Consider the following 12923-nt stretch of genomic DNA (forward strand, 5'->3'; position numbering starts at 1 on the left):
GTTATTTCGGTGGCAGAGCCTCCGATTGTGTCAGAGTATTTGGTATCTGCGGTTGTGGCCGGGTCCGGACTAATTTTGCCGGTGTCCCCTTCCCATACTACGGATGGTTTAAACAGTCTTTCCAGGAAGATGTTTTGTGGGACAGGGTCGAGTTTAGCGCCGATACGAGCTAGGATGTCCGCTGCCTGGTTGTTTTCCTGAGCCACGTGGTGGAATTCTAGCCCCTCGAACCGAGCTGATATTTTGAGGACGGCGTTGCGATATGCCGCCATTTTTGGATCCTTGGCATCGAAGTCTCCATTTATTTGGGATATTGCGAGGTTCGAGTCCCCACGCACCTCTAGGCGTTGGATGCCCATGGAGACCGCCATTCGGAGGCCGTGTAGTAGGGCCTCGTATTCGGCTGCATTATTGGAGTCCATATATAGTATTTGGAGCACGTATTGCACCGTGTCTCTGGTGGGGGACGTCAGACGCCAGCCCCTAGACCAGCCAGCATTTTAGAGCAGTCGAAGTGCATGATCCAATTGGAGTATGCTCCGTACTCTTTAGGGAGTTTGGCTTCTGTCCATTCGGCTACGAAGTCGGCCAGTACTTGCGACTTAATGGCTCATCGTGGCTTATATGTTATTTCGAATGGGAGGAGCTCAATAGCCCATTTGGCAATCCGGCCCGTGGCATCACGGTTGTTTATTATGTCATTGAGTGGTACTTCAGATGCCACCGTGATCGAACACACTTGAAAGTAGTGTCGTAATTTCCGAGATGCCATAAACACCGCGTATGCTATCTTTTGGTAATGTGGGTACCGTGATTTGCATGGAGTGAGGACGGTGGATACATAATATACCGGCTTTTGAAGCGAGAATTTATGTCCGTCGGTCTCTCGTTCGAAGTCGAGCACTGCGCTTACAACTTGGTGAGTTGCCGCTATATATAATAGCATTGGTTCGCCAACAGTTGGCGCGGCCAGGATTGGGTTGGCGGCCAGGATGGCTTTGATTTCTTCCAGTCCGGCCGTGGCTGCGTCCGTCCACTCGAAGTGTTCGGTGCGCCTAAGAAGGCGATAAAGGGGAAGTGCCTTTTATCCTATTCGGGAGATAAAGCGGCTTAAAGCCACCACGCATCCAGTCAATTTTTGGATTTGCTTGAGGTCAGTTGGGGTAGCCAACTGTGACAGAGCTCGGATTTTAGCTGGATTTGCTTCAATTCCTCTACTGGAGACGATGAAGCCCGGGAGCTTTCCGGCAGGAACATCGAAGACGCATTTTTCCGGATTGAGCTTAATGTCGTATGTTCGGAGATTGGTGAACGTGAGCCTCAAGTCGTCTATTAAAGAGTCGACGTGTCTGGTTTTAATAACCACGTCGTCTACGTATGCCTCCACAGTCTTGCCGATCTGCTTTTCCAGACATGTCTGGATCATGCGCTGATATGTTGCACCGGCGTTTTTAAGCCCAAAGGGCATTGTGTTAAAGTAGAAGGGGCCATATGGTGTTATAAATGCTGTTGCAGCTTGATCAGACTCCGCCATCTTAATCTAGTGGTAACCAGATATGCGTCGAGGAAACACAGTGATTCGTGTCCTGCGGTAGCGTCGATGATTTGATCGATGCGAGGGAGTGGGAAGGGATCCTTTGGGAAAGCCTTGTTAAGGTCTTTGAAGTTGACACATAGGTGCCAGGATTTGTCCTTTTTTGGTACCATCACCAGGTTTACTAGCCAATCCGGATGTTTTATTTCTTTAATGAATCCGGCTTCCAGTAGCTTGGCCAGCTCCTCTCCCATGGCTTGTTGCTTAGGTTCAGAGAAACGCCGAAGAGTCTACTTGACCGGCTTGAATCCTGTTAGAATATTAAGGCTATGCTCGGCCAATATGCGTTGGATTCCTGGCATGTCTGAAGGATGCCAAGCGAATATGTCCCAATTCTCACGCAGAAACTCCCGTAGTGCGGCGTCTACAGCGGGGTCTAACTGTGCCCCAATGGATGCTGTTTTTGTAGGGTCCGTTGGATGGACTTGGAATTTAACTATTACATCCGTTGGTTTAAAGGAGGTGGACTTGGATCTTATGTCTAGTATCACGTCGTCCCTATCCACCGTGGAGCGCAGCGCTGTTAACTCCTCCGCCACAAGGGCTTCGGATAATGCCTCGAGGGCTAGTGCGGCTGTTTTGTTCTCGACACGGAGTGCTATGTCCGGATCACTAGCTAGAGTGATAATTCCCTTTGGTCCGGGCATTTTGAGCTTCATGTACCCGTAGTGGGGTATGGCTTGAAAAATTGTGAACGCCTCCCGCCCTAGAAGGGCGTGGTATCCGCTACTGAACGAGGCCACTTGGAATGTAATTTTTTCGGACCTGTAATTCTCCGGAGTGCCGAATACCACATCAAGTGTGATTTTCCCAACGCAACGTGCCTCCTGACTAGGGATGATTCCTCGTAAGGTCGTACTGCTTTGCTCAATACGGTTTCTGTCTATGTCCATCTTTTGGAGAGTTCCCTCATAGATGAGGTTTAACCCGCTGCCGCCATCCATGAGCACCTTAGTGAGCCAAAAGCCGTCCACAATTGGACTGAGGACCAAAGCGGCTGGTGCTCGGGCTGTTCGGAATTTAGGTTCGTCACTGGCGTTGAAGGTGATAGCCGTGCCGCTCCATGAATTTATTGCTGCCACGTGCTAGAATTCGGCAAGGCCGCGGAGTGCTCTCTTACGCCTATTATTTGAGGCGAAGGTCTCGAACATTGTTAATACTGTGTTATTATCCGTGGGGAGGTGCTCTGAGGCATTTTGGGTGAGGAGATCCTCACCGCTTTTGGCAACCTGCCGGAGTACCCAACATGCTCTAAGGTTGTGTGTTGATATGGTATCCGCTGTACTATGAATTTTGCAGGGCCCGTTGAGCCATCCCTCCAATACGGTTCCACACCCTGTAGTGGGCTTTTGCTTCTTTGTAATTGAGTCGGGCGACTTATAAGAGTGCGCCCTTTTAGTTTGGACTGGGGGTTTTATCAGAGCCGGATTGTCCCAAAATTGCGTTTGGGTTCTCCAGGCACTTTCCATCGCACAGTATTTCCATACTATGTCCGCCAAGTCAGCGAAGTGTGTTACGTCACGGCGGCTTATGGCGTTGAGGACTCCCTTGTCCGTGCAATTGCTGCAAAAGAGCGAAATTGCATCATCCTCACGACAGTCCTTGACCTTGTTCATTACAAGGATGAATCTGGCCCAATAGTGATGTACTGTCTCTTGGGGCGCTTGCCTAATGTGGGAAAGATAGTTTGTATCTGGGTGGGTGGGTGGATTTAAGTCCAGACCCAATCTGTGATCCCGGGGCAGGGGAGTTTCCGATCTTGGAAGTTCGGGCTCCGGGATATTGCCCTGCGGGTTCGGTATGCGGCCTGATTCTGGATTCAGGGTTAGGGCGGCGTCCTCCCGCGAGCGTGTATCCTGTTCGGAGAGCTCGGGAATCCGGGCATAGTTTGTCCTCAGGATAGAGGGAGAATCGCCGCATTGCTCCTCCACCACCGCTATTTGATGGGTGACCGACAAAGAGTTAATCTCCCTTTGGTCGGGTTTAAGCCCGATCCGATCGTAGTCTGTAATGACTCCCAGAGCGGTGATGTGATCCAAGAGCTCGTTCAAAGAGGAGAGCTCCATTGGATCCATCTGCTCAGCAAACTTTGAGCCGATGTGGAGGCTATTTTCAGTGACCCGAGAGGTCATCGTCGGCGCAGCGGCCGAGCAGGCGGTCATGACGAAGCCACCAAGTCGAAGAGTTTGGCCTACAGCAGGGCTCCCCCAGAGGTGATGTTGTCCTTGACAACGAGGTGAGCCATCTTCCTTATGATGACGACACAGTGGAACTCTCAATGAAAGCACCAATGTCGGTGTCAAAACCGGCGGATCTCGGGTAGGGGGTCCCGAACTATGCGTCTAAGGCGGATGGTAACAGGAGGCAGGGGACACGATGTTTTACCCAGGTTCGGGCCCTCTTGATAGAGGTAAAACCCTACGTCCTGCTTGATTGTTCTTGATGATATGAGTACTACAAAAGTAGATCTACCACGAGAGCAGAGAGGCTAAACCCTAGAAGCTAGCCTATGGTATGATTGTATGGTGTCCTACGGACTAAAACCCTCCGGTTTATATAGACACCGGAGGGGGCTAGGGTTACACAAGGTCAGTTACAAAGGAGGAGATATGCATATTCGTATTGCCTAGCTTGCCTTTCACTCCAAGTAAAGTCCTATCCGGACACGAGACGAAGTCTTCAATCTTGTATCTTCATAGTCCAACAGTCCGGCAAAGGATATAGTCCGGCTGTCCGGAGACCCCCTAATTCAGGACTCCCTCACAAGGCCAGGCTACTTCCCGTACGCGCATACGGCGAGACGTGCACAGGCACGTACAGGAATCCATCCAGCTGCTAGCTAGCTAGCTAGCTAGCTTTGCACGTACGTTCTGTAGCTCCTGGGCAATTTGGTCTAGCGATCAAAAGCCAACACGGTCACTATCCGCGGGCGCGCTCAGACGCATCCACGAATGTTTTGGGACCGAATTTAGATACTTCCAGTTGTAGATGCTCTTACAAAATATGTTCACTCATACTATTTCACTCCTTATCCAGGAGGTTGGAACCTAAAAGATAGGTCATCATAGATTTTCTTTTGAATAGTCAGCGGGGAAGATCCTCACTTAAATTTAATCTCATTTAAAGAAAATATTGATCTAGTTTATAAGGGAAATCGGATATGAACAAGTTGACCCATTTTTGAGGAAAACCATACAAGGAACGCCCGGACAAGGCACACCTAGCTAGCATACGGATGGGGCTTCTCCATAAACGACACATCTAGATGTGAGATGTCGTCGAGGGATCACAATGCCAGAACATTGCAAGAGCCTAACACACCGCACGAGCGAGTGTACCAGGCCCCATGGCACAACTCAGGAGCGTCCACAGTCAATGAGTGTCACCAAACATGAACCTTGGCTGGGAACTCCTCCACGGCTCTTCATTATTTGTGCAATGTTGTTTACATTGTTTATGTTAGGATAGGATCATGGGTTCTCTGAGATTGTTTGGTGTGTTCGGTGCAATGGTGTTTAGTGGTTTTTCATGTCGGCGTTGTTCCATTCTTGTTCGGTAGTCTCGGCGGCTTCTTGTTAATGTGGCGGTTTTTATAATTTTGCTCGGCGTTGAGTTGGTCGCCTTTGCTATCTTTTTTATTGCCACATTTCTTTAACCTGCTTATATATGAGGATTTTTCGCTAGGTCTGTATAAAAGTTGAAAGTGCTAAGTCTGAACAAAAGTTGAAAGTACTTACTATTGGTAGCTCTGTGTTGTGGCGTGTGTCACTGCAATCTCGAACTCGAAGCCGACATCGTATCCTGAAACTTAACTGAACAATAGATATATGTGGCACGACTGTCATGCATGTAAAGCGTCACGATGTAGTCATCATCTTTCTTCTTCTACTCCTTTTGTTTCTTTTAAGATGACGATTTGTCCCAAAAAACTACATCTTCATGATCGGATATGAGTCGTCACTAAACACGACCACATGATTGCAATGTATCTTTATTAGCACATAAAGAGTAGTGCCTACGTGCTAATCTTTCTGGTAATGTGGATGTCCACAACGGCATTGGGGGATATCTGAACCTGAGCAAGCATCCGATGGATGCCTCAAGCGAAATTATTTTTATTTGTGGTACTATATATTGTATGCAACTGCCTGTGTCGACACAACACGAGGCCTACACTGACCCTCTCGCTCCTGCCGTACCCTCCCTTTTATGGGAGAGATGCCATCGCCACGCCGGTGCCGCGTCGGTCTTTGATTGTAGGTGTGTAGTGTAGGGTGGTCGGTGGCAACGGGAAAAGATGTTTCAAAGGTGATTTTGCCATGAGTATGATTTTTCCTAGCCCGGGCTACACAACACCTCTATCCTAACCGTTCCCTCTGGACTCCCACGCATTGAGATATGAGCAGTGTTATGAGAATTTGCAGCTGTGTCAGAGTGACCAGTGCTTATATTACACCGAAGGGGACCTGCAAAATCTGAATCTTGATGGGATGCGTTGACTACCGTTCACCACATGAACTCTCATCTCTCTCCTTTCACGCCTCTCTCTCTCATGCTGGCCTGCATGCTCACATGCATGCAGCTTTTCTCTCTCATCTCTCTCCTCACGTTCCCTCTCTTTCTTAAAAAATCTCACACGAGCTCTCTCTGACTCTGTCAGTACAACAACTTATATGAAAGAGTGTACTCTACTATCGTGCTCTGCAATACATTTCTTTGACGTAGTACTTCCTCATTTCCGGTTTATAGGAGTTATCTTAAAATTTTAGTTTTTCCATTTATAAGGCTCAATTTGGTTATTCTCTATCACATGTTCAGACTTCAAGGTGCATTAAATCATTGCATGCAAGTATTAAGAGAAAACTGATCAATGCATGCACTTTATGCATGCATGCATTGCAATTAATGCATTCGTAAACATATTTTTTTAGGAAAACAAGAGCATTAATTTGGTGCTTTTGCAAACTATAAAAAATATTCCACCATTCATCATCTTAGTTGGTGAGATTTCTAAATTGAGTCTTATAAACCGAAAAGAAGGAAGTAGTTTCTTTAAAACGTGAGAGAGAGAGCGCCAGTGAGGGAGTTCATAAAAAAAGTAAGAGAAAGGACCTGTGTGTGAGAGGGAGTAAGCATGCGTGTGCAGAGATTCTGAGAGAGAGGCGTGAGGAAAGAGAGCATGCATGTGTCGGGCCCATGCGCACCAGACCGGTGTAGATGTTTGCCTGTTCCCAACGCAGAAGGAGAGAGAAAGAGTTTGGCCGGTCAGCTCTGCCTAAAGCTACTGTCAATGCATGGATGCTTAGATGAGGTGCTAAGCACGTTAAATAGTTTAGCAACTATACTCTCTAATGTATAGGTGCTTAGCTTATGGTTGCTAAGCTTGCTTCATTTAATGATTTAGCAACTAAAGATCTTCATGTATTGGTGGGCTCTTTTCTTTTAGATGTTTTGCCTAGGTTCACGTGCTTAGCATTAGTTCTTCCTGGGGTCACCACACCCATCTCTCTTCTCTTAAATAACTTACCACATCAGATTTTTTGTCTACGTGGAAGGCTTAGCTCCTGTACAAGGTGGAGCATTGGGAGGGGCCTAATGACCCTGACACAGTCAGAAGGTAGTCACATGAAGCACGGATCTTGATGCCAGTAGACGGTGATGATAAAAGTGGATTCCCCTCATCGGCTAGCCGTGAGTGCGCGTGGGTGGTGGCTGGCCCGGCCGTCGTCATCGGCGTCGGAGCCCCGCCCATTCGGTGAGCTTATAAAATGGCTGCTGAGGAGCCCCATTTGTGCAGACTGTGCATCCATCTCAGATCAGAAGCTATCTACCTGGTCAACCAAGAAAGAAGAGCAGCAGAGCCGTGTTTAATCAACCCTGAGCTCCCGTCCGCGTCATCTCATCAAGGTCGACCTATGGCGTTTCTGGGAGGATCATTGCGCGTGACGAAGAGCATTAACAACCGGAAAATGATGAAGGGGAAGAGCCACGGCGGGTCGGGGTTGTAGCGGCAGGCGCCGGCGCCCATGAGGCAGCTCCTCTGGAGGGTGAGGCGTGCTGTGCTGCGGCTGAAGCGCCGCGCCTTGAGTTTTGGGTACGACCTGAAGAGCTACTCCTAGAACTTCGACGACGGCCTCGTCCTTGTCCACCGCTTCTAGCGACACCCGTTTCTTCTTCTTCTTCTTCTTCTTCTTCTCAATTATACTTGCCGCCTGGCCGGAACAAGGCTCGAGGCTGGAGAGTTTGAAGCTTCATCACCTTATGATTTGCTCCTTCTCTAGTTCAGCTACGAGTGTATATTAGACAGTACTGTTCATACACATGTTCATACACAAGTTGCTTACTGTTGGAAGTCTGATAACTGCCAATGAATGACTGTGTATCTACGTGCCTGTATGTAGTCTGCGAGCCGCGTCACTTGCCACAGTGGAATGGGATTTAAACTATTTCTGTTTACGTCACGCAAGAATGCAACTTCTCTCATTTTATTTCTATTTATGCTAGCGAAGATGGTGGGAGCAAACATTTTTTATCAACTATTGTTTTTCAGATCTTTCCATTGTTACAGAATATGTTCACTCCTTGCTAAGGGCATCTCCAGCCATTCGGCCCCCCAGGGCGCCTAAATAGAGCGGCCTGGGGGCGTGCCGGCGCTAGTTCGGCCCCTGGGGGCGACCTAGCTCCCAGTCACGCCCCCAAGCGCCGGCCCCAGGATGCGGGAAATTTTAAACTTGGTCGTTCCCGCTCTCAAAAGACGACAATGCTCGATGGATTCCTACACTCGCGCGGTTGCCGCGTCGGCGTTTTTCCCCTTCTTTGCCAATTTGTGACCGTCCGGCCGCCCCTCTGACGCGCCCGGAGTCGTCGCGTCCGGCTTGTATGTCTCCTTGGCCTTGTCGAGGGTACGTCGGACTTCCGCCCACTTCTCGCACTTGTCAATGCACTTGTAGACATGGAGGTGCTTGAAGTCGGTGTCTTGGTTGTCGCGCCGATACATGGTGAACATACGCAGCAGCTGCGCGGAGGAACAAACAGTTGGCGGGCGGCGGGCGTTGACGACGAAGAGATACGGGCGAACGGCGTGCGTACCTGATCCTCAACGCTGGCGCCGCTCTCCGGGCGAGCCGCGACCTCCTCGACGATTCCATGCCATTTGTTGCACGCCAACTGGATACGCCCCAATGGTTCGCCATCGCCTTGGAGCCGCGCTGCATGTAGACGCCTTTGAAGTACGGGTCGACGAGCTTCCGCTCGTCGAACTCGGCCTTGATGCGGTCCCAATACGTCTCGAAGCTCTGGTTCGTGCCGGTGGTCGGGTCGAGGCAGACGACTTTCCATGCTTCGGCGAGGCATTCCTCCTCCTTGGATGTCCACTTGATGCGCGCTTCGCCTGTCCTAGCCGCCCGCTTCTTCTTCTGGCGCCCCTTCGTCGGATCAGGAGCTGGCTCCTCCTCCTCCTCCTCGTCCTCGTCCTCCTCCTCGGGTTCCTGCGCTTCGTGTGCGTCCTCGCCGTAGACGTAGCCGAGCTCGGCCTCCATGTCGCCGCTGAGATCCACTACCTCGTCCTGGGTGGCGAACCAGGGAGACGCGGCGGCCGCGGTCGATCCTGTCGCGATGATGTCGTCCATGTCGGCTCATGTGTCGTCCGTGTCGCCGAGGTGCGAGAAGGGCAGCGGCCCACGACGGAGATGGGGCGTCGGTGTGGATGCGTAGGCGGCGGGCGGCGAGTAGTTGTATGGAGGGTACTACACGCCGACGAAGGCGGGCGAGGGTGTGCGCGTCGCGGGGTGGCCATGGGGAAAGGTCACGTTTGGGTTGAACCCCCCGTGCGCGTTGCCATCGGCGTAGCCGGGCGACGACGATCCCCATGGAGATCCGACGCCTTGCTGTCCCCAGGGCGCGTACTGGGCGTGGCTGACGACGGGTGGATTCATCATCCCCGCGTGGTCGACCGATGAGGAAGACGCTGCCGCACGCGCCATGTTATCACGGGCCTTCTTGGCAATGGCCCTGTTCCGCCGGTCGGTGGTGACTGCGTCGCGTCGCTGAACTTCCACCCTCCACTAGCCGTTCGACATTCCCGGTGGCTTCGATGGCGGCGCCCTCGGCTTCCTCTGCTTCGGCTGGGCCACGGTGCCAGTCGTGGTTGCCGCCGCGCGCGGCATGGCGTACTTCTTCGACGGCATGGCGGCGACTGGAAGACGAGCTGGAGGGGGTTTGGCAGGAGAGAGGGAGGGAATGGCGGGAGGAAGGCGAGCGAGCGGAGGAGATGCGAGGGAAAAGCGTCAAGAAGCGGCGGGAAAAGGCCCTCGGGTCGCCGCCAGGGCGGGCCCACGCGCCTTTTTCACTTGTGCCGGCTCCCCAAGCGCCCCCCAGGGCGCCGGGTTCGGCATGGGTCCGCCGGCACCAGTTTTGGCCCGAGCCGGCGAAAAACGGGCTTCTGGGGGCGCGACTGGGCCGTTTTTTGGCGCTGGCGCGGCAAAATCGCCTGGGGAGGGCCTGTTGGGGGCGCGGCTGGAGATGCCCTAAGGAGGCTGGAAGACAGGTCATCATAGATCATTTTTTGAACACTAGGGGGTTGGGGGGAGGGGGGGCATCTCGACTTAAATTTAGTCTCATTCAAAGAAAATATGCATCCAGTTTATAAGGGAACCAGCTCAAAAATCTGAACAAGTTGACCCCGTTTATGAGGAAAACTGGGCAAAAAACTGTACAGGCAACACCCGGACAAAGTACACCTAACTAGTAGACGGAAGGGCCACCGCCATGAAAGTCACTCGTAGATGTGAGGTGTCATCTAGGATCACAATGCTAGAATTTTGCAAGCAGGCTAACACATCGCGCATGTGTGCATACCGAGCCCCATGGCACAACTCAGGAGCGTCCACAGCCAACAAGTGCCACCAAATACGAAATGTTTAGCAAGTTGGGGAGGCATCTCGCGCCATCTATGAGCAAAGATGAACTAAGACATCACCGAGAGCACGGAGCTTGCCGCAACACATCGACAAACATGGGAGGGTCTTGAGCCTGCACAACAACATGGGCGAGACACCTTCACGAGGGGGAAATAGATGACCGCCCTGCGGCGCCAAAGGCACCGCCGCCAAACCAAAAAGAAAACCACTGAACAACCACCATCAACCCCAAGCCGGCCGCACCACCACCACCATCAAACCAACACCGGTTCCTCCAGTTGATCCCTACTCCAAAAGTGAACTCCTCCATGGCTCATCATTATCCGTGCAATGTTGTTTACATTGTTTAAGTCAGGAAAGGATCATGAGTTCTCCAAGACTGTTTGGTGTGTTCGGTGCAATGACGTTTAGTGGTTTTCCAAGTCGTCCTTGTTCCATTCTTGTTCGATAGTCTCGGCAGCTTCTTGTTAGGTGTGGCGGTTTTTGTGGCCTTCGCTATCTTTTTAATTGCCGTATTTCTTTAACCTTCTTATATTTCTTCGCTAGGTCTGTACAAAAGTTGAAAGTGCTAAGTCTGCACAAAAGTTGAAAGTACTTACTGTTTGTAGCTGTATATTGGGGCGAATTTGAAGCTGGCACCGTATCCTAATACTTAACTGAACAATAGATATATGGGGCACAACCGTCGTACGTGTAACGCATCTTGATGTAGTCATCGTCTTTTTTCTTCTACTCCTTTTGTTTCTTTTATGATGAAGATTTGTCCCAAAGACTACACCTTTGTGATCGGATATGAGTCGTCATTAAACACAACCACATGGCTCCAACGTAGCTTTATTAGCACATAAAGAGTACTGCCTACGTGCTAATCTTTCAGGTAATGTGGACGGCCACAACGGCATTGGGGGATATCCGAAGCTGAGCAAGCATGCGATGGATGCCTCAAGCGAAATTAGTACTATTGTTCGTGGTACTACTATGCAACTGCCTATGTCGACACAACACGAGGCCTGCACCGACCATGCCGTACCCTCTCTTTTATGGGAGAGATGCCATTGCCGATGCCGCGTCGGTCTTTGACTGTAGGTGTGTAGTGTAGGGTACTAGGGTGACCGGTGGCAACGGGAAAAGATGTTCCAAATGTGATTTTGCCATGGCCTAGTCGATAATCGTTGTGTAAAGTGGATTCCCCTCATCAGCTAGCCGCGAGTGCGCGTGGGTGGTGGCGGGCCCGGCCGTCGTCGGCGGCGTTGGAGCCCCGTCCATTCAGCGAGCTTATAAAACGGCTGCTGAGGATTCCCATTTGTGCAGATTGTGCGTGTCCATCTTAGACCAGAAGCTCCCATCCACCTGATCAACCAAGAAAGAAGAGCACTAGAGCCGTGTTTAATCAACCGTGAGCTCCCGTCCGCATCATCTCATCAAGGTCGACCGATGGCGTTTCTGGGAGGATCATTGGGCGTGACAAGGAGTATCGACAGCCGGAAGATGATGGAGGGGAAGAGCCACGGCAGGTCCGGGACGTGGCGGCAAGCGCCGGTGCCCGTGAGGCAGCTGTTCTGGAGGCTGAGGCGCGCTATGCTGAGGCCGAAGCGCCACGCCGTGAGCTTCGGGTACGACCTCAAGAGCTACTCCCGTAACTTTGATGACGGCCTCGTCCCTGCTCACCGCCTGTAGCTGACACCCGCGGGGTCTTTTTCTTCTTCTTCTTCTTCTTCTTCTCAATTTTACTTGCCGCCCGGCCGGACCATGGCTCGAGGTTGAAGAGTTTGAAGGGTCGTCACCTTGTGATTTGCTCCTCCTCTAGTTCAGCTACGAGTGTATATTAGACATTACTGTTCATACACAAGTTGTTTAGTGTTAAAGTATGAAACTGCCAATGAAATGACAGCGTATCTATGTGCTTCTGTGTACTCTGCAAGCCGTGTCACTTGCCACGGTGGAATGTGGGATTTAAACTATTTGTGTTTATGTCGGGCAAGAATACACTCTCTCGCTACTGCTGTCATTTTTATTTCTGTTTATGTTAGCGAAGATGGTGGAAGCAAATATTTTTATCGACTATTGTTTTTCAGAACTAACAATTGTTACATAATATGTTCACTCCTTAGCCAGGAGGTTGGAAGACAGGTCATCATAGATTATTTTTGTCTCATTCAAAGAAAATATTGATCCGATTTATAAGGCAAACTGGATAAAAAATCTGAACAAGTTAACCCTGTTTATGAGAGAAACCAGACCAAAAATTGTACATGCAACGCTCGGACAAAGTACTCCTAACACAATGCCAGAACTTTGCAAGCAGCCTTACACACCGCACAGGCTTGCGTACCGAGTCCCATGACATAACTCAGGAGCGTCCACAGTTAACGAGGGCCACCGGACATGAAACTTGGCTGGGAGATCCTCCA

At 50.7% G+C, this 12923-nt stretch overlaps 1 protein-coding gene across 1 annotated transcript; it reads left to right on the forward strand.

Annotated features, from left to right (window-relative positions):
- The first annotated feature begins 11838 nt into the window (after nucleotides 1-11838).
- Nucleotides 11839-12409, forward strand: LOC123180791 (uncharacterized). Its single transcript, XM_044592930.1, has one exon. It carries the CDS (start codon nucleotides 11947-11949, stop codon nucleotides 12187-12189), a length of 243 nt encoding a protein of 80 aa, XP_044448865.1. The 5' UTR covers nucleotides 11839-11946; the 3' UTR covers nucleotides 12190-12409.
- The last annotated feature ends 514 nt before the right edge of the window (nucleotides 12410-12923 follow it).

Source organism: Triticum aestivum, chromosome 1A, assembly GCF_018294505.1.
Source record: "Triticum aestivum cultivar Chinese Spring chromosome 1A, IWGSC CS RefSeq v2.1, whole genome shotgun sequence".
Lineage (NCBI taxonomy): Eukaryota > Viridiplantae > Streptophyta > Magnoliopsida > Poales > Poaceae > Triticum > Triticum aestivum.

Bases quoted from the DNA above. Each gene is read 5' to 3' on its own strand.
- LOC123180791 (XM_044592930.1), top strand. From the start codon at position 11,947: ATGGCGTTTCTGGGAGGATCATTGGGCGTGACAAGGAGTATCGACAGC.